The following is a 24,209-nucleotide window of genomic DNA, read 5'->3' as shown; positions in this document are numbered from 1 at the left end:
CAATTTAATTAAAAAAAATCTGATCTAAATAAAGAAAAATCCAATTTCTGTAAAAAAGATTGATTTTTATCCACCCTGAGGACTGCCTTTCCCCATATGAACCAATACAGACCCTGCAATCATCATCTGGGGCCTTTTAAGCAGTGGCTCCCTGTTTGTGGAATGCTCCTCTCTCCAAGGAGGCTCACTTGGCACCTTCATTACCTATCATTAGATGCCAGGCAAAAGTGATTCTCTATAACCAGGCCTTTGGTTGATTAACATTTTATGGCCTTTTAAATATTTTTGGCAGGATATTGGTTTGTTTTTGTTTTATTATGTATTATGTGTTTTCATTTTGTATTTTTATGTTGTGAACTGCCCTGTGATCTTTGGATGAAAGGCAGTATACAAAGAATAATAAATAATAATAATGTGTTAGCCACTGTTTGGAGATAATAATAATAATAATAATAATAATAATAATAATAATAATAATTTATTTTTTATACCCCGCCCATCTGGCTGGGTTTTCCCAGCCACTCTGGGTGGCTCCCAACAGAATATTAAAAACATGACAAAACATGTTGATTTAGTGGCAAATAGTGTTCTGGTTGTTCCCACAATCTCTTTCTGTTGCATTTGCTGAGACAGTTTTCAGTTTTTGCAATATGTGGATAAAGATGGGGTCACATTAACGATGCTGGGAAGAAACAACTGACACAATAGAAGTTGTGCAGGTGTTGAATGTCTCATTTTGATATGGAGTGGGCCTTGCCACTTCGAAGGAGATGCCAGTGTGGCCATTCCTAGAATAACAAACCCAACTGATTTAACTGTTTGCCAGTCAGTTTCTAGTGCAGCCAAGGTGCTCCATTTAAAGCATGGTAGTTTTTGATCAAGATTAGTTAACCCATAACTCTTTTTCTCCTGAGTGTGCCCATCATCTGCTCTGGCTTTGCCCATTGTCAATATTCAGCTCTCAGCAGATTATCCTCCAAGGAATCTAGCCCATGAGAGAAAAAAGGTTGCCTAATTCTTCTCTAATGACTTCCTGATAAGTCTACTGCAGTGCTAAGTATATGAATGTGCCAGAATGTTGTGGCAACAATAGTTCGGTATATGCTGCATAATACTTTGGTATTGCAACAACTGCATTGGTCTGATGGGTGACTACAAGAGGCAGAGCCTTCTTTGACTCAGTGGAGCCTAACCTTCACTTCCTCTAGGAACTTGCTTCCTAGAGAGACTTGCCTGGTTTCTCACAACAATAACTGGTTTTGATTTCACCTTATTTTGTGTTTGCTGTTGTACTATTTTTAATTTTTTTCTTGTTGCTTTGTTGAGCCCTGAGCTGCTTTGTGTTTTATATAGTTATATAGATATAGATATAGGCGATACACACGTTTCAAATAAATCAATGGTGTAGTAACTGCAGACAAAACCAGTAAGCCTGAACCAGTATATGGTACTGTCATGTAAACAGTACATACCCCCTTTAAATTATTAACATAATTTAAGTCCTAATCTACGGTTTATAATTTGTTCACATAGCCAGCTTTCTGGCATCCATCAAGAGCAACAGTCAGGTCTGTGTAGATTCTAGGAAACTGAAGATACTCACAAATCGAAAGGCTTTTCATTCTTTTATCTGTTAGCAATCTTCTTACATGTATTTCCAGTCATGGACTATTTTCTTTTACGTGATATAGAAAATGGAGGATGCTGAGTAGGCAGTGAGTTAGAGATTGTGTTGCAACAAGTTACTAAGGCCTTTGTGCTTACCCCCGCCCCAGTCAGCTTGATGGATTCTTGGAGCTTTGAGTTACTGTGCAGCTTTTGAAAGTACTCCAGCACCAAGTACAACGTTTTCCTATTTTTTCTTCCATTCTGGACCTTAGAAAAGGGGGTGGGGTAGACAAAACTTGTCCATTGCATAGGCCTTCTCTGAAATGTCCTAGTTCAGTTGGTTAAGAGCATGGTGCTGCTAACGCCTAGGTCGTGGGTTTGATCCCTGCTTATTCCCATGTTGGGAATGTAATACTATGTTTGTGGAATTCTGTTTGGATTTTTCTTTTAAAAACAACACATACCCGGCATCCAATTTAAACAGGGTCTTTTATTTGCCGAACACAATTGAGTTAAAGTATAACTCTGCCATTGGCTGCTGTGTAATAAACCAACACAAAGTGTTAGTTATTACATGATGTTGCATCAGAACAGGAATTTACCCATAAATGTGACTCTTCCCACTTTCTCTGACTCTTACAAAAGATAGAACAGTAAAAATAGTTGTATGCCCAACTTGGAACAACTCTTTCTACTTTGGAAGCTATTTTCCTAACCTCACATTGTTCCATGGACAAGAAATATAACACACAGGGTCCGAAATTGTTGGAATTGTTATTCCAACATAATTTTTATATTCTTCATGGGAGTCCTGTAGGCAGATAAGGGTCAATATACTTATTTGAACAAACATGATGGAAGTGCTATCAACCACATTATAGTATCTCCTTCATTATTCACTTCTGAAGTGTTAGAATGAACAGAAAGTGACCACTTTCCAGTATCAGTGACCCTATTCCCAGCCAGATGGATGAGGTATAATAAAGAAATTTATTTATTTATTTCTCGAATGCATACAAACAACCGCATCTTCAAGAGTTTGTGGAGAAATGCAGGGTGTAAAAAGACTGAAATGATTTCACAGACTGAACAGCGATATTCAAAAGACACTATATAGTAATCATCTGATAAGCTTGCACCAACTTTTTATGAGAAAATCTCCATACCTTGATGTCTTCCAGCACATTGTCACAGGACTCAGGCCTTATTTGATAACTATAGGGCTCATGTGGAAGCATATTTTCTCCTGGAGCTTTATTTGATTTCTGGAAGGAAATAAGGGCCTTTATCTCATTACAGAAGACTGTTTGCCATTCAGATAGGTTAAATAAATCCTTACACATTGCTGGTACATGTGCCTTTATTGAGGTGCATTTCCAAGTGATGCTCACTGCAGTCTTGGATGGTCGCTCCAAGGTCCTGCATACAGACAGACTGTGTATTAGTGGTCAACGTCTGATTGAAGACATCACTCATTATCTGTTAGTCTGCCCCTTAAATACAGACCCAGGATATCGCTTTCTGAAGCCTTTGTTCACGCAAGCAAGCAGATAACAACCCAGCAGAAATGGTTCAGTTTCTTTTGAGTGACAGTAATAGCTTTGTAACACACAGAGTGGCCCTCTATGTGCTGGCCACAAAAAAGGGAAAAAGGAGTTAGATAAAATCGCTATATATGCTTTGGTCATTGAGGCTTGATCTGAAATCAAGCTGGATTTGAGTTGTTGTCTCTGGCAATTTCTCCCTCTTACATCATGGATACTGGTTTATATTATGGATACTGTCTATGTTATGTGTTATTTTATTGCTACAAGTTTGTCATGGTGGCTAGAACAATAAACTTGTGAACTACTACCACTACCACTAGATGTATGCTCTAGTGTGCTGTACATCCTTCTGTTTGTAAAAACAATGATTCAATGTCTAGTTTGCCTAAAGTTGAGGCTTTCTGACTTGTTCTGTACCCTACCTGCTGTGCTGGTGGAAGACACTTCTTCAGGCTAAATTCCTCTGAAAGGGCATTCCCAATTTTCTGACTCAATAGCTTGCAACAGCATAGTATCCTTATAAGTACGAGAGCTAGCAACTCTTCACATTCTGGCTGGATAGAGGAAGGTGTTGTATCTATTTCCTTGCTTTGCTTGAAATAATTCTCATGATGCAGTGTGGTGCTAATCTTCTAATCTATTAATGTAAACTTATTTAGATGTGGTATTATGTTTTGAAGGCGTTGAAATTCTTACTGAACAAATAGTTTCATTTTAGAGTGTGGTAGTTTCAGTTAAATTGTATTTTGCTTAAACACCCCTTTTCCTTGCTCATTCTATATTAATAGCTGTTTGATAGTAGTTACTCACTCTGCTGTAATCTCAACAAACAGTACACATTACTACCTAAATCTAGTTGAATATCTTTTTTGCAATGCAAGTTTTTGATATTAAAATACTTAACGTTCTCTTAATGTTAAGTATTAATTTGTTTCACTTTTTAGTAAAAGTTGTTGTTTTTTAATTCTAGTGCCAAGGATGACATTGACCTTGATGCACTTGCAGCCGAAATAGAGGGTGCAGGTGCTGCCAAAGAACAAGAGCCTCAGAAGTCTAAGGCCAAGAAGAAAAAGGAAAAGAAGAAACCAGATTTTGAGTAAGTTTGCAAAATCATTGACTGGTAGCTCTAATCCAACAAAGATTGCAGGAGTACAAAAGGAGGCTTCTTACTGTATGCTTATCCTTATCTGAATGAGGAACTGTTTAGACCAGTGGCCCCCAATTGGCTAAGTACTGCAGACCCCTGTTTTTCAAAAGCCAAGTCATGGACTCCCTACTTTTGAAAACTCTGTGGTAGCTTTTGTTATGTGAATAGTGCCACCATACCTTCCAACGTGTGCCGGCGCAAAAGCGGGATGCACGTCTTTGGGCTGCAATCCCGTGCAAGTCATGTGACCTGTGCAAAGGCACAGCGCACAAAAATGTGTGTTTTGGAGTGCTGTAATCTTGCGTGAGATGCGTTTCTGGCTGCAACCTTGTGCATTTGGGGGCACCATGTCATCACTTGAGAGCACGCCCTCCCCCCAAACAGGATGTCTTAGACAGTTGACAGGTATGTGCCGAGAAACCCTTGAGTAGGTTAAGCGGATCCCCAATTGGGAACCACTAATGTAGACAAATATGCTTTGCAGATATATATTTCTGAAAAGTTCCCTCCAGGAGCCAAGCCCATGTTGTAATAGTTTGAGTGAGTAGGTGGGGAGAAACACTGTTCTCCCCCTCCCATCACCATGCTGATTATTGACACTTTCAGTGTTGATGCCCTGCCTCTACTGAGGGAAAGACATGTATGGTATCAGGCTACTGATAAATGCATGTATCACACAATTGAGCCACAGCATGGATTTGTCTGTTTGGCAACATGAGGACAAAACTGCCTTACCCACCAACAGCCTTCTGGCAAGTTGGCCCACGCATCTCCTGACATTTGCTTTATGTGAAACGCCTTGGAGTAAGTAGTAAGAAGTATGCAAGAGAAATAACACGCGGCTCAAATACGCACGAGCCTCTACTAGAATATAAAAGACAGAAAGGTGTGGAAATCCAGAAAGCAAGGCAGCAGTACTGTAGTTACTGGGCTCATCCAGTTATTGAACCTAGATTATTTGTAAGTAAGCAATACTTGAAACATGTATAATTGTTCTTATTGTAGCGAAGATGATATTTCGAAGGAGTTGGAAGAGCTGTCTCTGGAGATACAAGGAGGGAAAGCTGAAAGAGAACCAGTTGCAATAAAGGTAATGTCTTGGGGGGGGTGCATTCAAAGTGTTGCACTACTGCTGAAAGCCCCAGCCAAAGCAAATTGTGAATTTTTTTTGAGGGTGAAGAGAAAGAAGCATTTGGTACTGTCCAGAGAAGAACTTTTGCATTTGGAAAACAGCCTGTCATTGTGCAGGTCTCCTTTCAAAAAAATACATTAACTTCATACAAACATTCCACTAAGGAGCAGATTCTATAAGGGCTGCATTGAGGAGTCATCTATCTATTTAAAAATAAATAAATCACAAGGTTGTGTAGCTGGCTTTCCAAAAGGCACTTGATGCACATATATTTTTGTTCCCTAAAACCTGGTGATTGTAGTTTAATCTGCATCCAGAGAATCTGGTTGCTGCAAATGTATTATGCTCAAGTACTGTACAATTCTTCTGTTTTCCGTTGATAATGTTTTAACTTTAAAATGATTTATTTATGTATTTATTTGCTAGACAGAGAATGACAGCGAAGAACTTAGCTATTCAAAGCAAGATAAAAAAAAGAAAGGAAAGAACAAAAGTTCCAACTTAGATGATGATGACAGTGAAGAAATGGAGGATAAGGATAAAAAGTCAAAGAAGGCCCCCAGGCCCCCAAAGGAAGCTCCCTCTGGCAGTGATGATGACAATGATGACTTTGATGCATTGCTTAAGAAAAAGAAAGGAAAACCTCAAAAATCAAATAGGAAACAGGAGCTTTCCGAAGATGATGAAGTTATCATTATCAGGAAAAGCAAAGAGCGTACACAAGCTGTGTCATCTGGCGAGAGCGGTGATGAATTGGACGAGGGCTCGGAATCGAAAAAAGGGCAGAAGAAAAGCCAGAAGGCTAAACCAGCCACTGAGGCTGAAAGTGGTGATGAAGAGGTGGACTCTTCATTCAAAATAAAAACAGTGGCTCAGAAGAAGGCAGAGAAGAAAGAGCGCGAGAAAAAAAAGCGTGAAGAGGAAAAAGCCAAATTGAGGAAACAGAAGGAGAAAGAAGATCTGGAAGCCAATAAAGAACAGGCAAAGCAGAAGGAGGCTTCAAAGAAGGCTGAAAAAGGAACCACTTCAGATCTGGTATCAGAATCTGCCACTGTGGAAAAAGGAGAAGCTTCAGTAGTAGCAGAAGGTAGGTCATATTTGTGAGAATGTGAGGAACAAGTTTGTGTGGGAGTTTATAGGAATTTCATGATGAATGCCAGAACACTTGAATCAGTTTCCTTGTTCACTAATTGGTGATCTTTTTTGTTTCGCTTTAAGCTGGCTTTGTAGTAGGAAAATTCATTGCCTGATTTTATTTGGAGACTCTAGAAGTCGTATTGATGCCCTGAAAACACTAGCTGATTTGCGGCCCTGATTTTCTTGACTAATGTGATTCTAAAGCATTTTGCTGAATATAATTTATGCAGTACTTAATGCATGTGGTGAGCCACGCTTTTGAGTGGGGACCCTTTTCATAAGTCCTCTGTGTTGAAAACTATATCATCGCTAGTACTTAGGAATTTCAGAAACTGCCAAGGACAGTCTGTTTGGGGAAGACCAAACATTGAGAGCTCCTCCAGACAGTCTGTGCTTTGCATTCATCTAGATTTGCTTGCACAAAACGTATGTGGTGGTTAGCCTGTGTTTGGGCTTATTGAGGTCATTCGTTCTGGGTTGGTTATAAATGAGCATTCATCTTGATTTGCTTGTGGGGTGCTAACATGTCTTCCCATTAATCATTAGTTTGTCCCACACATCTTGTCCTTCCCATCACTTTCCAAATGGCAAAAAGTCTGTTTCTTTTTTAAAGTGGATTTACTGTGCACTTCAGAGCACTTTAATACACTTTACACAAACCTAAATTTCCAGTATGTGCTTGAATCCCTTCACAAAATTGTGACAGTCTGGAGGGACCCCGAGAGCCTAGAATGCATGCAGAGGGCTTTTCATGCTCCTAAAGGGTCAGGGGCACCCCTACATTTTGTCGATTTTCTCTTTAGTTTTCTTTGTTTTTAAATTCTGCAAATGGATAACTGACTTTCTTGTTTAGGCGATGACAATGAAGGAGAGAAAAAGAAGAAAGAGAAAGATAAAAAGAAAAAGAAAGGGGAGAAAGAAGAAAAAGAAAAAGAGAAGAAAAAAGGTCCAAGTAAGGCCACAGTTAAAGCAATGCAAGAAGCCTTGGCTAAGCTGAAAGAGGAAGAGGAAAGGGCAAAGAGGGAGGAAGAGGAACGGATAAAACGACTGGAAGAGCTGGAAGCCAAGCGTCAAGAAGAGGTACTGCTTGTATTCATATAGGAAGGGGAAAGGATAATGGAGGCCCACACCTGCTTGCTTTTGACTTTGAAAGGAGATTGCAGCCCTGTTAAAGGGGAGCCTGCTGCCAAGGAATGGCTATTCTATGCGTTCTGGAAAGCATTGTGTATGAATATTTGCTTCTTTATAGGAACGCTTGGAGCAAGAAAGAAAGGAAAGGAAGAAACAAAAAGAAAAGGAGAGAAAAGAGCGATTGAAGAAGGAGGGGAAGCTTTTAACTAAATCTCAGAAAGAAGCTAGAGCCAGAGCAGAGGCTACTCTTAAACTACTGCAAGCTCAGGGTAAGGATTGTGATGCACACTAATCTTCTAACTACTTTCCTGTATGTAGACAAAAATGCTGCAGAGTCTTTGCCAGTTTTTGGAAGCCTGAGGAGGAATTAAACAATGGGCTCTTATCTGCAATTTTGTTTTTGGCATCTGGAGAAGAGTTAAACATGAGCAGGAGTCTTTATTTAGAAGTAAATGCAAACTCCAAACCACCCAATTTCAGGTGGTCCTATGAACCTGTCCTCTTTTATAAGATACTAGCTTCCTGACACTGCAATCCTATGCACCCTTGGAGCTAACTTTTATTGAACTAAGTAGGACTGACTTCTGAATAAACATGCTTTGACTTAAGCTGCACATCTGTAAGTCATAACAACTGAAATATTTTAAAAGCACCCACCTTTGTATTATTACTTTAAAACTAGCAAATTAAGTTATTTGCATAAAAAGTCTCCAGAGTCCTTCAGTGGAGGTGGACTGCAGAAAAAAATGGTTCATTAAAAAATGATGATGTTAGTTGACTTGTCTTGAGTGTCTTTGCAGAAGAGCTGACCTATGAAAGCCAATTAGGGTTTGAAACCATAATTATTTAGAAATGTTTTCTGAGGCTCTTTCTTCTGTTGTGGCATGGACATAGTGTGGGAAACACCTTGCTCATTATCCTGTGACAAATTTCTTATCCCCTGCAAACAGCTTGAAGGCTTGGGAGCCCTCAGTTACTTCCCTTAACTCAATCAGTGCCAAGGCTTGTTTGGGTCAAGATGTTCAAACATTTACCCAGTTAGTAATCAATGTCCCTGGTCAACAGCCAGGGATGATTCTAGTTCAACAACTTCTGGAGGGCACAATGTTAACTGCTCTACTTGAGATTACTGCATTGCAGGGGGTTGGACTAGATGACCCTAGGGGTCCCTTCCAACTCTATGAGTCTATTATTCCCCTGCATTATCCTGTGTTCATTCACAAATCCAGCTGCAGGTCACCAAATGGATTGCATTTCAGTGTTACATTAAATTTTAGTAATTGTCAGAGTTGCTCCCCGATCCTAGCTCACAGAGGATCACGCTAGCCAGCGATCATTAAGTAAAAGTCTTTATTGAGTTACAGTTTCCATTCTCAAGCTGCTGCGTGCAACTCTACGTCTTATGGTTAGATCGGCGAAGCTCCGTCTGAGTCTCCGCCCCTTGTGCACCAACTTAATATCCTAGCCCTGCTCCACCTTTTCCGCCTGACTGTTCTCCTCTGGGTCCCTCTGCCCCCGGGGTCTCTTCCCTCCGGGATTCCTCTGACGCCGACCCCCCGGACCCTCCTGTCTCCTTGCGCCGGGCTTTAGGACCTGGCTCCCTCTCCGGGCTGCCTACTGCGTCACTTTCCTGTGCATTTGAACTTGGCGCGCGCGCCCAACCTTCCACCTTCCGTCTGACCGTTTCTTCGCTCCCCGATGGAGGTGTGGCCACTCCTGATTCGTGCCCTCCCTCCTGTTGTGAGCTGCCAGCGCTTGATCCCTGGCGCCCTGCCTCTTCCCTGCTCTCTGGCGGTGACGCTGGTCCTGATTTCCAACTGCTCCCCCCTGAGTCCCCTCTGGCTCTATCTTCCTGGGGTGTCCCCCTAGGCTCCCCCCTTGCCCTGGCCACTGGTGCTCCTTTCTGTGAATCTTCTGATTCACTGGAAAGACTCGGAGATCTCGGGTCGTCGTCATCACTCATCTTTTCTTCTGCCTCCTCCCCCTCGCTCTCTGTTTCCTCCCTTGCCCTTGCCTCTGCTCCTGAACCCCTGACAGTAATAAAAAAAATAAATGTTTTGTTGCTACTTGGCAGGTGTTGAGGTGCCATCAAAAGATTCTGTGCCAAAGAAAAGGCCAATATATGAAGACAAAAAGAAAAAGAAGCAACAGCAGCAGGAAAACAAAGAAGGTAAGAATATTGTTTCTGCAGTACTTTTAAAAATAAAGATTAAAAAAGGCAAACATAATGTCATCCCTCCCTGTCTACTATGTTTTGAAGCACCCTCCCCTTTATGGTACCACAGAGAAAACTGGTATTCCTGTGTATCTTTGGGGCTGCATATTTAAAAGCCAGTGGAATTCTTGACTGACTTTTAAAAAAAGAATTTGTATCAAGAACCCTGAATTTTCTCTAATCAGACTTTGTTAACGAGACTTTATAGACCGAATTCCCCAAAACTTCATGTTAGACTGGCAGTGATTGGTTCTTTTCTCAGTATTGTATACACTGAAGACTGGGAGGAATTGTATGCTAGTAAGAGTCAAGAGGCCTTTAATTACAGTGTATTTATTTTGAGAGATGAATTTTGCAGGACCAGTAATGTACTTACAGTTGCAGTTGTTCTGGGCAAATACAACACATCTTTGTGGTTGGCCTTCTTACTACAGCAAAGCTGTAGTAATTTTCTCTTGTAATTTTAGAAATTATAGAGTTGACTTCCCCAACTGAAGAAGCTGTAGAACCAGTTACACCAGTAAAAGAAGAGATCATTCTTCCAGCAAATCCAGGTCAGTATTAAATCAGGTATTCCATGTTGCTTTTATCTAAAGCAGTAATTCCCAAACTTTCCCCTTGCTCATGGACCAGTTGAAAATTGCTGAGAGTTGTAGCAAGCCACTTAATGATTCCCCCCGCCCCCATGTTGTAGAAATTGTAAAGCACTGAGCTAAAGGCCACATGATTTAAATTTATATTTTATTTATTTATTTAGAGCATTTGAACCCCACATTTCAGCCAAAATGGCTCTCTGGGTGGCTTACATACTACTAATTAAAACAAGAGGCCCTGCCTTCAGGCTTACAGTCGAAAAAGCACAGCAGGCAAGAGAAATGGGACAGGTAGGGGAGAGGAAAAAAGCAAGCTCATTCACCAGTTCTTAAATAGTAGCTCTTACAATGACCAGCAGCCATAGAAACAGTTCAGAGGCAGAGAGTTGCCTGATGGAACTGGTGTTTTGGCTGATTGGACGAGCCCTGTGTCCCATCTCCCACTGAGGCTACATGATGAAATGATGCTACCAGGTGACAGTAGGCCCATAGAATTAAAATCACAATACAATAAAACATTATTTAATTTAAAACACCAACAATGAATATACAATTAGATATCAATATAAATATTTCATGTGGCATATGTGCCATCTCTTCTCTTCAACCACAAATCCACGGACAGGCTGTGTAACCACATGCCACCTGAATGAAGCTTGTTGGCCTTTGGTGGTACCCAGACCGCAGTTTGAGAATCCTTGATCCTAAAGCATAGAACCAGACTTCTAATAATAATAATAATAATAATAATAATAATAATAATAATAATAATAATTCTTTTTCTTAAACCTAATGTCAGGCCAGTTAAACCAGCTTTGGGAGCCAACTTTGAGGGTCAGGGGCACCATCTGGGCCACGCCCTCAAGATTCCACAGTGACATGCTCACGTCACACGTGCAAGTTGCATGTCATGCGTGTGACACATCAGCACGTTGTGTGGCATGTGTGCTGGCCCCCTAAATCATGAGGGGCAAGTTGGCACGTCTGTTGAGGAGGGTACTCAGTGTTTATATTAAGCCAATGATAGAACATCTGGCTAATTCAAGTAGCTGTCCAGCCGCATACCTCCTCTGTAAACATATTGATACATTATCCTAAAATAATAATAAAACCTATTATGAAAGCAGTTGCTTTTTAGTTTCAGAAGAAAGGGAGGAAGAGGAGCCTGAAGATACAGGATTAGATGACTGGGAAGCCATGGTCAGCGACGAAGAGAGAGAGAAGGGTAAGTGTCTTTTGGAAAAGCAATGGACCACCACCTAGGCCTGAGACCTCTGCTTCTTTTTGTTCAAAGCATAGCACTTCTCTCACAGAGTTGAAATGAATGAACAAGCACAATATGTACATACTTCGGCTCCACTAAGTCCTTTAAACTGTTGCGTGATCCACTTGGTTATTGGGTTTACAGGGTTTTCAGCCACTATCTCTGTAGTGCCCCACGCGCTAAAAACATGAAGTGCGTGGTCCTATCAGTCAGCCAATAAAAATAAGTTTGAAACCAACCTTCCTTGTTTGTTTAATCAGCGGTTCTCAACCTGTGGGTCCCCAGATGTTGTTGGACTACAACTCCCATCATCCCTGAGCTCTGGCCTTGCTAGCTAGGGGTGATGGGAGTTGTAGTTCAACAACATCTGGGGACCCACAGGTTGAGACAGGCTGGTTTAAATGAATTCACTTAGCAGTATGACTGTGGACAAGGAGGACTTGGGGAAAAGTTGGGTCAAAAGCTTACCATGTTTATGTTTTGAACAATAAATTCTTCAGAATGAATGAATGAATATATATATATAAATAAAAAAAGGCAATAATGGGGTAAGCCACAGTTTCACTTTTTGAAACACCTATACCTCCCTTATTGATTTTGCCGGTCAAGGGAAATAGGACTGCAATTCAGTGCAGGTCTGTCTGTGTTTGCATTGCAATATGTGGAAATGCAGTTCTGTACACAGGTAGCTGTATCAGAACAGAACCGAGGTAGAAGTAGCCTTTTAAAATTCGCATCTCCTGTCATCAGAGAGAAAAACTGTCCGCATTGAAGTCAAGGAGCAAAATGATGTGGACGACGATGGAGATGGAGACGGCGATGATGAAGAAGATGAGAGTGAAGAGTATGAAGACGGAGAAAGTGAAGGAAGTGAAGGTGAAGAAGATGAGAAGACTTCAGATGAAAGGGAATCTGAGCCTCAAGCTGCTGGAAAACAATCTGCAGAGAAAAAGCTAAGTAAAGAACTAAGCTCTGATTCAGAAGATGATTCGGATGATGATCGCACTAAAGAAGAACGTTCCTATGATAAAGCTAAACGGCGAATTGAGGTATTTGATCACAATCTTTCTCATGTAGTTAATACGATTCGTTCTGAACAAAAGATGCTCCCTTTATTGCTCTCTCGCTCTCTTGCTTACTTCAGTGTTCCTTTGAAACCTTTTCCATACCTTTGCTTCTTTGGTGAGGATACGCAATCTTGCACAAATTGTTAAGGAGAAGGAAGCATTTACTGCTGAAAGCAAATGTCAAAATTGTGGAACTTTGTAGCTTCTGTTGAGTTTCCAGGGTGCACCTTTGCCCAGATAAATTGCACTCAATAGTTTATCATGTATTTTTTTAGAATAGGCTGCATTAAGTTGTCCAAGATGTAATCTTCCTCAAGTCTGTGGCCACATTGGCTAGAGACCATGGGACAGGCTACATGTAGCTACTTTGCTTCTATAACATTAGACAGGGTCAAATTACCCAGTTGTGTATATGGCCATATGGAAATAAAACCAGGTGTCCCAGTAAACCAAGTCTGCTGTTAAGAGCTTCTGTTGGGAACTGGCAAAAGCAGATTTCCATGGTTTTTTTCACCATGACCTTGAGGATTCTAAGTTTCAGCCTAGGACTACTGCCTTTTGGTGTAGATGTCCTGCAATCAGGTAAACTGTAAATGTCTGCTTAATGTGCTAACTAGGAACAAGTATTTAGCTGGAAATAGTGTTTAATGCTTTTTTCTCTGTTTACAATTATATGTTTGAGTTAGGGGTAAGGACTCTTTGGCATAATTTTGAACACTCAAAATTGAGTTGCTTTCCTGTTTAACTGTCTTCATTTCTTTTTCCTTTTGACTTTAGTTGACATTGTTTGTTCTTAATTCTAGAAACGTCGTATTGAAAACAGTAAAAATGTGAATACTGAGATACTACGAGCACCTGTTATTTGTGTACTTGGACATGTAGATACAGGGAAGACTAAAATTCTAGATAAGGTAAGGCGCAGGTGGGTTTCACAAAATTCCAAGCTTTCTGCTAGTTAGCTAACAATTTAACTGCCTGCTTCTACTTAAGCCTGAAATTTTGTAGTAACTTGTGACCACTTAAAATTGCTTGATTCAAAACTGTCACCCGTGCCCTTTCAAAGCATATATTAATCAGCTCATCCAAGTCGTCATTCTTGCTCCCCCCCCCAATTATTCTGCTTTTTTTTTGTTTCATGCAGCTCCGCCATACCCATGTACAAGACAGCGAAGCGGGAGGCATCACTCAGCAGATTGGTGCAACTAATGTCCCCCTTGAGGCCATTAATGAACAAGCAAAGATGGTGAAGACTGTAAGTAAGATCTTTCTCAGAACTCCGTTGATGTGCTTTGAGAAGGAACCATTGAATTATATTATTTCTAGCGACCTCTCCTTTTCTCCACATCTCTTGTTGGAAGCTGGCGCAGTTTGAGTTTACGTTTGTTTGTCCTTTATTTAGAATGGACCTATTTTGAAAAAAACCTTTATTGGCTGAAAACATCTACATTTGCAACATCAGTGCCTTAAAGTTGAGGTTCATGGTTGGCTACTTTGTTGCCCATCATTCTTGTGAGCTGGAGTTGCCTCCTATGTTAGTGGGGGCTTCTCAGATCCATAGCTATTTAGAAAGGCAGTAGGTTTCAGATATTATCTTGCCTCCTGTGCTCACATACTGTTGCTCCACAAGTCTAGCTAGAAAGCTCAAATGGGGGCAATCCTATGCCAGGCATGGTCAAACTTGGCCTTCCAGATGTTTTGGGACTACAACTTCCATCATCCTTAGCTAACAGGACCAGTGGTCAGGGATGATGGGAATTGTAGTCCCAAAACATCTGGAGAGCCAAATTTGGCCATGCCTGTCCTATGCTATTTCCATTGCAGCACCTTGCACTGAAAGCTGTTAGCCTCTGCTCTAGAAGAGGAGCTGCATCAAGTTAATGAAAACTTTATGATGCAAGTTTTTTTTAAAAAAATACTATGATTATGTAGATTGTGGATGGATTTCTTACATAGATTATGTAAGAAACCATAGCTAAAGTTCAAAATTATTGCTTAGGATATATACACTATCAAAGCTTTGGTTTGCATAAGTTTCAAGGTAGCCAATATTTCGTAATGTTAGTTTGACAGAGAGACGGTCAAGATTCCAGGAATGCTGATCATTGATACTCCAGGACATGAGTCTTTCAGGTAAGTTTGCAATATTTATATCTGGGAGTTTACCATGTAATGTTTGAATACATCTATACAAGTAGAAATTAGTTAGATAATGTTCTGTGTGCCTTTTGTTTTCATTTCTAATAGTTTTGCCAAACACTTCTACAGGATAGAATTTGCTTTAGAACAGCTACCTGTTCCTGGCAATTCTCTCTATCTTTTGCCCTTACTTATTGAGTGTACCTTTCCTCCTCAATGTTGCAGCAATCTCCGAAATCGAGGAAGCTCACTATGTGATATTGCAATTCTTGTAGTTGATATCATGCATGGTTTGGAGCCCCAGACCATTGAATCCATAAACCTGCTGAAGTCTAAAAAATGCCCATTTATTGTGGCACTCAACAAGGTAAGATGACTTTTACAGTCTTACTGATTCTGCCATAAGATCGTAAGAAGAGCCCTGCTAGATTTGTCCAAAGGCCTAGCTAGTCCAACCTCTTACTTTCAACAGGGCAAACTAGATGCCTCTGGGAAGTCCCCATGAATGCAATATACCACTCCTTCTGCTGTTCCCCAGCAACTGTTGCTCAGGCTAATGTTCAGGCATCGGGCCTAATGGCCATTTCCAAATGCCTTTTTGGGTTTTTTTTAAAATGTGTGTGTCTTTTACTATTTAAAAATATTTATGCCAATTGTGTGCTAAATGTTTGTTCTATCAAGGGACTCTCCTTCAGGAGCAAATCCTGTTAAGTCTGCTTGCTTTGCAAGTTTATCCTTGAATTTTAGAAAGGGAAGAGCTTTCATCCTCACTTCACTCCTGTTGTGAAGCTTGTCACTTGAAAATACTGTATTGAAAATAATGTTTTTTAGGGGCAGAGGTCTCCCACCCTTCAAATCTTGCAGCTAGGATGCATAGGAGCCTAGAGGTTATTGTGTAATGTTTTATTGTGTTTTTATGTATGTCAGAAGTCACTCAGTGGCTGGGGTAACCCAGTCAGATGGGCAGGATATGAATAATAAAATTATTATGTAATTGTTTCCAGGCATGAGAGTTTCATTGAAATTACCCATCTTGAATAGCATTTCCATGACTTCCAATGGATGGATCTGATTCACATTGACATTTCTTTGCTTGGAAAGAGCAGCTTTCTTCATTTAAAAAAGGGGGGAACCCTGTATGTGCAAGGAAGCTGTGCATTTAGGGGCAGAGGCTCTCTGGGTGATATGACTCCTCTAGATACTTCATAAATGTTTATTTTGTCTCTTATTTTTATCTGTAAGTCACCTTGAGTCCCTGGCAGGGAAAAAGGCGAGGTATAAGTAATAATGACATTTGCTTGTAGATTCCCTACAGTTGCTGTTGACTTGCATGGCTCCTACTGAGTAGCATAACATTCATTCAGTCAATCAATCAATCAATCAATCAATCACAGAGACGTTTCTGGTTCTGATTCTGATCTGATTTTCAAGATTGATAGGTTATATGACTGGAAAAAGAGTCCCGACACAGATGTAGCTGCCACTTTGAAGAAGCAGAAAAAAAACACAAAGGACGAATTTGAGGAACGTGCAAAAGCTATCATAGTGGAGTTTGCACAGCAGGTCAGCTGAATTACTATAATTGCTTCTGTTAGTATTTAAAATGTACTTTGGTAGTGGGGAGTCATGCAAAGGCTCCCAAATTTTTGCTGCTGTTATTAGCCAACCAAAAATGTATTGACTCTCCCAAGACCATCTGTTGTGCCTCACAAATGTGGCATGAGGTTAGCAGAATATCTTCTTCTCTTTTTTCCAGCTCTATGCTTGGAGCTGGAGAGAAGGATTCTCCTCCAAGCTTCTTTCTGGAGATGAGAGACTGAAGCATGTGCTTTTACATTGGCACCTGCTGGAGGGTACCTATTGGGTGCAGAGGCAAGTCCACGTTTCTTACCCTCTGTCTCCAGGAGGAGAAGGTGGTCTTTTGCCTTCTCTTCTTCTGCACCTGAGGGGGGCACTTGGAGGAACTGTTCAGAGCGGAGGCAAGCTGATATGCTTCCATCTCCCCACTCCTGCCCAGAGATAAAGGATTGTTATGGCTCTCCATTTAAGCGTGGCAAGCACAGAGCCCAAACAAATCTTAGACTCTGGAGCTAGGGAGGGAGTAGGGCAAATCACACATCCCATATCGCTCCTGAGTTTGGAGGAAAGATTGGATTCCTCTCACTTGTCAAGGACTGGCTTTCCTCTCTCTAATTGGCAGCATCTGGTGGGGGGGGGAGTGAGGTTGTTTCGCCCTGATAATATGTGGTTGGAGAAAAATATTGGTCAGTAAGGAAGGGTTTCAGGGAGAAGATGAATTTTGAGAGGGGATTTGAAGAAAGAGAGGTAGCTGCATCATGTCATATGTGTTCTGGAAGCGGGTTCAGGGTATTTTTATATAGATGCTACCTGGTGTTTATACTCTTTCTCATACAGTATAATATTTATTTAAAAATTTCTAATAGAAGTTTGATATTTGGTCTAATAGTGTTCAGTGTTTTCCTGCCCTTTTATTTGTACCAGATTCCTATCACACCTTTCTAGACTAACTTCTTTGCCTCTTGCTCCTTCCCCTAATGCTGTGCTTGTGGTTTTAGGGCCTGAATGCTGCCTTGTACTATGAAAATAAAGATCCCCGCACATTTGTCTCTCTGGTTCCTACCTCTGCTCACACTGGGGATGGCATGGGAAGTCTAATAGCTCTTCTTGTTGAATTGACGCAAAACATGTTAAACAAGAGACTGGCACACTGTGAAGAGCTGAGAGCCCAAGTTATGGAGGTAATTTGATATGCATCTTTTGATCTGGATTGAAAGGAAACATTCTTTTTGTTGCATGTGGATAACCTGCAGCCCATGGGCAATAGATGAAACCCTCAGAGCCCTTTCATGCATCTGGCACAGGTGCCCATGTTGCAACCCTGCCACCAAATTTACATTTGGTCTCCTCCCTGCCTGAGCAGGCAAAGAAGAAAGCTTTATGAGTGTAGGAGTGTACACCTTGCAGAAGTCTTTCCTGCCAGGAGGGGGAAGGAAACAGATAGCAGGGAGAGAAGAGCGCTTCTGTGGGGTTGGAGAAGCAAAGCAGACAGCGTTGATGTAAGTTGGGAGTCTGAGATCTGGGGCAGCAGGGTGGGGAGTTGACGGAGATTTTTTTTCTTCCTAGGAGAAAAGTTGTTTGACTCACTGTCATCTAAAGTGAGGAGATGAAAGGCAGATTACTGAGAAAATCAACAAAGGAGGAAAATTTGAAAGACAATTTTTTGGAACATGATGTGTGTGCCTGTGCAAGGCTTTCTGCTTGTGGCCTTTGGAGAGAAATGATTTGACTGTCTTCTGTCTCTTAGGTCAAAGCACTTCCTGGTATGGGTACCACAATAGATGTCATTTTGATTAATGGTCGCTTGAGAGAAGGAGATACCATTATAGTTCCTGGAGTAGAAGGTCCCATCGTAACGCAGATAAGAGGCCTTCTGTTACCTCCACCTATGAAAGAACTTCGAGTGAAGGTAGGCAAGCAGCGTGTGGAAACACATTCTCAAATTAACTACTGATGCCTAACGCTATTCAGCAGAAATGCTTGGCAGTTCACGCTCTCCCTCACCTTTCTGGAAAATAATACAAAATAACACTATTATTTCTTCACAGAAATTGCCCTTTGCAGGATCAGGACCATTCAAGGGAGGTGGAGCTTTTGTGTTCAATGGCCTCCTGTTGTTTTATCCATTTTTAGTCATGTGGTTTGCCAGTGTACTGCTGTTAGCAAAAATAACACCTTTAAATTCTGAGGGCAGAATAAGGCATGCAAATTGAGAGTATATACACAACTGTTGTAATGTTGTAGGCCTTTTGAGTTTGTGGTATGATATTTATTTGAATATAAAATATGGAATTTAATACAGAACCATTCTCATAGCAATACACTCCATATATTTTTGCTTTAATGGCCATATCTAAGTGCAGCATTGTAATATTTTTTTCTGCCACAAGGCCACAACTTAAAGCTTTTTTCGGGCCTTGAGCTTTCGAAGCTATGATCCACAAATCTGAAGCTGGAAATAATATCTGAGATATAAGATATACAGAGTTACATTGTACATCTTCATCTCTCCTTAGAATCAGTATGAAAAACACAAAGAAGTTGCTGCTGCTCAAGGAGTGAAGATTCTTGGAAAGGATTTGGAGAAAACATTGGCTGGTTTACCTCTGCTTGTAGCTTACAAAGAAGATGAAATTCCGGTTCTTAAGGTTAGGCATACATGATCTCTCTCAGAATGGAAATAGCTAGGAAATCTCAGTGTGAGATTAGGCTGCATGAGGACTATGCTGCTTGGAGCTTCATCATCAGAATAACAACTTTTTCAAGGGGAGAAGTCAGACTTTTATTTCTAGGTAGAAGAAAGCATACCTCTTTGATTCAAAGAGTAAAAGTAAAATAAGCCAGTAATAGGGAAAATCCGGACAGAAACGTTGTTGAGCCAGCTTTTGTTTATGAACATGCAGGCAGGGTCATGCCTTATGAGAAGTAATGATTGTTCTTAATAGACGGAATACCTGTGTTTTGAAAAGTAGATTGCTATAAGGTACATGCTGCTTCATCTTCTTGGGTAAGCTATTAACTATTCAGGTTCTACGTAGAATTAAAAAACTTGTATACCTCAGATGCGATTCTGCATCCTTTAGAATAGTGCAAGAATTAAACTGGAATCCGTGCTGAACTTTTAGGTATTGCAGCATGCTCTTAGAATCATAGAATCATAGAGTTGGAAGAGACCACAAGGGCCATCGAGTCCAACCCCCTGCCAAGCAGGAAACACCATCAGAGCACTCCTGACATATGGTTGTCAAGCCTCTGCTTAAAGACCTCCAAAGAAGGAGACTCCACCACACTCTTGCAGGCCGTGAACATGCGTGTTTAAAATTATCTGCTTTCAAACTCACCAAAGCTACTTGAATTCATTTATTGTACTTCTGGAGTTTCCCCACTTGCTTCTGACCATCTGTTCTTTCCTGGGACACAGTGATAACTACCAAGCATGGGCAGTGAACTGTCTGCTCCAAGGATTGAGAGGGATGACTTGGAGTTTGATTTGTGGCATTTCTGTCTAAACCTTTTTTGCAGTGATGTGGTAGGCTTAGCTGTTAAGGGTTTGCTTCATATACTGCCACTTCAAGGCATGAAGAAAGCTTTAACTTCCAGTGCTGTGATCCACAGATCTGAAGCTATAAATCATGTTTGAGATATAAGCTATACATAGTTATATTATACATTGTGCCACATAGGGCTGATGAAGATATTGGGATTCTACTTGTACTGTCCAGATGATCTGTGAAACTTGACAAGCTAAGTGAGATCGCTTAAGATGTGCTATTTTTTTACATTAAAAGGATGAATTAATACACGAATTGAAACAAACGCTGAATGCCATAAAGTTAGAAGAGAAAGGTGTTTATGTGCAGGCATCTACTCTGGGTTCTTTGGAAGCCTTACTTGAATTTCTGAAAACATCAGAAGTGCCAGTAAGTATCCAATTTTCTACTTTACAGTCTTAAATTGCTGTGCTCTGAATTGGAGCATATTACGGAATTGAAAACAGAGATTAATCGGACTTTTCCTCCCATTTCCTGACAGTATGCTGGAATTAATATAGGCCCTGTCCATAGAAAGGATGTTATGAAGGCATCGGTTATGTTGGAACATGATCCTCAGTATGTAGCTTTTTAAAATATACATTACTGTTACTATTTGTATAATCAAATTCCTGTCTTCCTCATCAACCTTATATTTTGTCTCCTAGGTATGCAGTAATCTTGGCATTTGATGTGAGGATTGAACGAGATGCTCAGGAAATGGCTGATAGTTTAGGAGTTAGAATCTTTAGTGCAGAAATTATTTATCACTTATTTGATGCTTTCACAAAGTATAGACAAGACTATAAAAAACAGAAGCAGGAAGAATTCAAGTAAGTAGCATTCTTGTGTTTATTTTTTGCTATGTTGCAAGATGTACGTGAAGATTATGAGAAGGGCTTGTTAGTAGTTGAAACTGAAGAATTTTCAAAGTCATTTTCTGAGCTACTTTTTTTAAAGCTAGGGACCAACTGTATATAGGACAGGATTCAAAGAACTATGAATGGAGTTTCTGTATGCCTACTAGTGCTTAGAAAGGAGCAGTTTGGCATGTTGTAAGGAACTGCAGCTGGCAAAAAAGTGCAGAAAACCACCAGGGAGGTCTGTCAATGATATAAGTACTTGAACATATACAGTGGTGCCTCGCAAGACAAAAATAATTCGTTCCGCGAGTCTTTTCGTCTTGCGATGTTTTTCGTTTTGCGAAGCACGGTCCGTCGCAACTGCGCCTCTTCAAGCGGCTTTAAAAAAAAAGCGCAAGACGTTTTCGTCTTGCAAAGCAAACCCATAGGGAAATTCGTCTAGTGAAGCAACGCAAAAACAGAAAACCCTTTCGTCTTGCGAGGCATTCGTCTTGCGGGGCACCACTGTACATTAAGTTATTAAGATCTCTAATGCAAGAAAAATTAAAATTCTGAACCGTAAGAAAGAAATAGCATTTTACCCTGGGTGTTTTGGTATACAACTTGAGTAAATAAATACCGAACTTTTCCATGTATAAGACAAGCTTTTTTTTACTGTAAAATAATGTTCAAGAATGGGGGGCGTCTTATACACGGATAGTGTGGGGGGGGGGACGGGTGATTGGTAGCAGCCACGATCAGGAGCTTGTCAGCTGTGATTTTGTGGGTGATTGGTGGTTGCGTAAAGTGCTGCTTTGGATTGGCTGGTGCTGCGGAAATTTGGTGGGTGATTGGTTGCTGCGGCAAGTGTTGCTCTGGATTTACTGCTGCTTCGGCGGTTGAGCGTGCATTTCCCATCTGCTGTTTGTGATGGTGCAGAGGCATGAGTTCGGCAACGCAAGTGATTGTCAGCTTTTGTAATTTGGGTTAGTGGTTTTCGGCATCCCCCCCCCCCCCGAGAAAAGCTCAACAACTCTGGGCCATCTCCCCCCATTTTCTTAAATTTGAGTCCCCCAAAATAGGGGCATCTTATTCGCTGGAGTTGTGTCAGATTTTTTTTGCTGGCTCACTCAGCTGTGTGAGGGACAAGTGATCTTGTTACAGCTAGTTGCTGTGTGTTGTAACTTAGGCTACTAACTCCAGCACCAGGGGCCCACATACTCCTAAAACTATTATTGTTCACTCACCTACTGCAATCCAGGTCTTGTTGATCATTAAAAAAGATACCTGCTCATGACTAGCTATACTATGACAAAGATGCACATCCCACTGAAAACAATAGAGTACCAATACAGTGGTTCCTCTGGTTACAAACTTAGTTCATTCTAGAGGTACGTTCTTTACCTGAAACCATTCTTAACCGGAGGTACCACTCTAGCTAATGGGGCCTCTCGATGCCACCGGTGCGCGATTTCTGTTCTCATCCTGAGGTAAAGTTCTTAACCTGAGGTACTACTTTGGGGTTAGCGGAGTCTGTAACCCAAAGTGTTTGTAACCTGAGGTTTTTGTAACCCGAGGTACCACTCTACGCATTACTGAGATGTGCATTGGTTGTGCAATTGTCTCCACTTCCCAGTCCAGCAAAAAGTATACACATAGACTCCTGCTGGATAGCTCAGTTGGTCAGAGCATGGTGCTGATAACTCCAGGGTTGCAGGTTTGATCCCCTTATGGGACGGCTGCATATTCCTACATGGCAGGGGGTTGGACTAGATGACCCTCAGGAACTCTTCTAACTCCATGAGTCTGATTTATGTATGGAGCTTTTTCATAATTGAAATAAACTTTGAAGCGAGGGCCGATTTGTAGAATGACTAACCATAGTGGGTGGCTGTCTGCAATCATTTGGCACACAGAAGGTGGTAAAATTCTCCTCCTTAGCACTTTGTAAAAGATTACAGGTAACCCATACAGTTGAACAACGTAAGATGCCTGGTTGTTTAGTACCCTGCCAAGTGTTAAGGAGGATTCTTGCATATACCAGGTGCAGATATAATGTGTAGAATGGATGCCTTATGGGCTAATAATAGCAGCTTACCACGTTTTTACATGTACATCATGGCTACTACTTTAGAAAGGTATCTGTATCCATGTTTTACTTGTCTTTACCAAAACCTGTTGTTTTTCCCCCCTATAGGCATATAGCAGTATTTCCTTGTAAGATGAAAATACTTCCTCAGTTTATTTTTAATTCTCGAGATCCTATAGTGATGGGAGTCATTGTGGAAGCGGGTCAGGTAAAACAAGGAACGCCCATGTGTGTACCTAGCAAAAATGTGAGTATTCTGTTTTCTTAAACTGAGTCTTAACAGATGGCAGGCTGTGTACTGGCCAGAGTCAGGATATTTGCTCTCTTTACTCTGCCTCTCTTAATATTAGTATAGTCTTAACTTACCATATGGAATAACTATAAAGCAGGAATGGGTGATCTGTGTCCCTCCAAATGTTATTACACTAACAACGCTCATCAGCCCCAGCCAGCATGATCAGCATATTTCCCATTTCTGCCAGGAGCAAGTGTTGTGCATAGTAACCTTCCAGCGTTAGCAGTAGAGAAAACGAACAGCAAGTAGTGCAGTGAATGTAGGCTAGACTAAAGTGTAAGTTTCGGCTGCGTAACAAATGTTTCCTTCATGCTTACACGTCCCTAGATCTAACTTAGCCCTGCAGTTGTGAATCTTAAATTTGACAAGACCTAAATATTTTCTGAAATAATTAAATGCATGAGTAATGGAGCCAATTCAAATACCGACTTAACAACTTGCCTAATCTGTTTTCAGTCCAGACCGCTTTGCCAGTGGTGGTGGGTGTTTCGCTATGTCTGAGGCCCACAGATTACCCAACTCTGTTTTAAATCATAATCAGTATTACATTATAAAACAGCGTTTTTTATGCACAATAGAGAGAAAACTTGTATGTGGCAGTTTAGAATTGTATCTCTTAAATACAGTCATAGCTGTAGTAGCCTTAAACAACTTAGGAGCTGTGTTCTTGAACTTGCATTGTGGTATAAATGTAGAGATTATAGGGTAGTTTTCACTTGACAAGCTCAGTCAGCAAAAGCCCCAAACATGGAATTCTACTTGTGTAAAAGGGGCTTTCTGCCCCTCTCCTCCCCCTGCGCCCGCCAAAATTGGATCAAAGCAGACAGGTATGTTCCAACTGGCAAGCGAAAATGCTTGCACATATAGAACATTCATCATATGCCATGTTGAATTCCAT

At 40.9% G+C, this 24,209-nt stretch overlaps 1 protein-coding gene across 1 annotated transcript in view; it reads left to right on the top strand.

Annotated features, from left to right (window-relative positions):
• Positions 1 to 24,209, top strand: part of EIF5B (eukaryotic translation initiation factor 5B) — a 31,736-nt gene that overhangs the window by 3,733 nt on the left and 3,794 nt on the right. The window contains exons 2-22 of the mRNA XM_083501649.1: positions 4,126 to 4,251; positions 5,308 to 5,392; positions 5,861 to 6,521; positions 7,425 to 7,651; positions 7,821 to 7,971; positions 9,777 to 9,872; positions 10,385 to 10,471; positions 11,649 to 11,735; positions 12,525 to 12,823; positions 13,645 to 13,752; positions 13,983 to 14,093; positions 14,904 to 14,971; positions 15,203 to 15,344; positions 16,409 to 16,540; positions 17,554 to 17,736; positions 18,303 to 18,464; positions 19,072 to 19,203; positions 20,344 to 20,475; positions 20,588 to 20,664; positions 20,754 to 20,918; positions 23,125 to 23,263. Coding sequence (XP_083357775.1) covers positions 4,126 to 4,251; positions 5,308 to 5,392; positions 5,861 to 6,521; positions 7,425 to 7,651; positions 7,821 to 7,971; positions 9,777 to 9,872; positions 10,385 to 10,471; positions 11,649 to 11,735; positions 12,525 to 12,823; positions 13,645 to 13,752; positions 13,983 to 14,093; positions 14,904 to 14,971; positions 15,203 to 15,344; positions 16,409 to 16,540; positions 17,554 to 17,736; positions 18,303 to 18,464; positions 19,072 to 19,203; positions 20,344 to 20,475; positions 20,588 to 20,664; positions 20,754 to 20,918; positions 23,125 to 23,263 — 3,370 coding nt within the window. The remainder of the gene's footprint in view (positions 1 to 4,125; positions 4,252 to 5,307; positions 5,393 to 5,860; positions 6,522 to 7,424; positions 7,652 to 7,820; positions 7,972 to 9,776; positions 9,873 to 10,384; positions 10,472 to 11,648; positions 11,736 to 12,524; positions 12,824 to 13,644; positions 13,753 to 13,982; positions 14,094 to 14,903; positions 14,972 to 15,202; positions 15,345 to 16,408; positions 16,541 to 17,553; positions 17,737 to 18,302; positions 18,465 to 19,071; positions 19,204 to 20,343; positions 20,476 to 20,587; positions 20,665 to 20,753; positions 20,919 to 23,124; positions 23,264 to 24,209) is intronic.

The sequence above is a fragment of the Podarcis liolepis genome, assembly GCF_965112155.1.
Source record: "Podarcis liolepis genome assembly, chromosome: 4".
NCBI classification, from domain to species: Eukaryota; Metazoa; Chordata; class Lepidosauria; order Squamata; family Lacertidae; genus Podarcis; species Podarcis liolepis.
The sequence above is the reverse complement of the archived record's forward strand: the minus strand, read 5'-3'. Positions and strand labels throughout refer to the sequence as shown.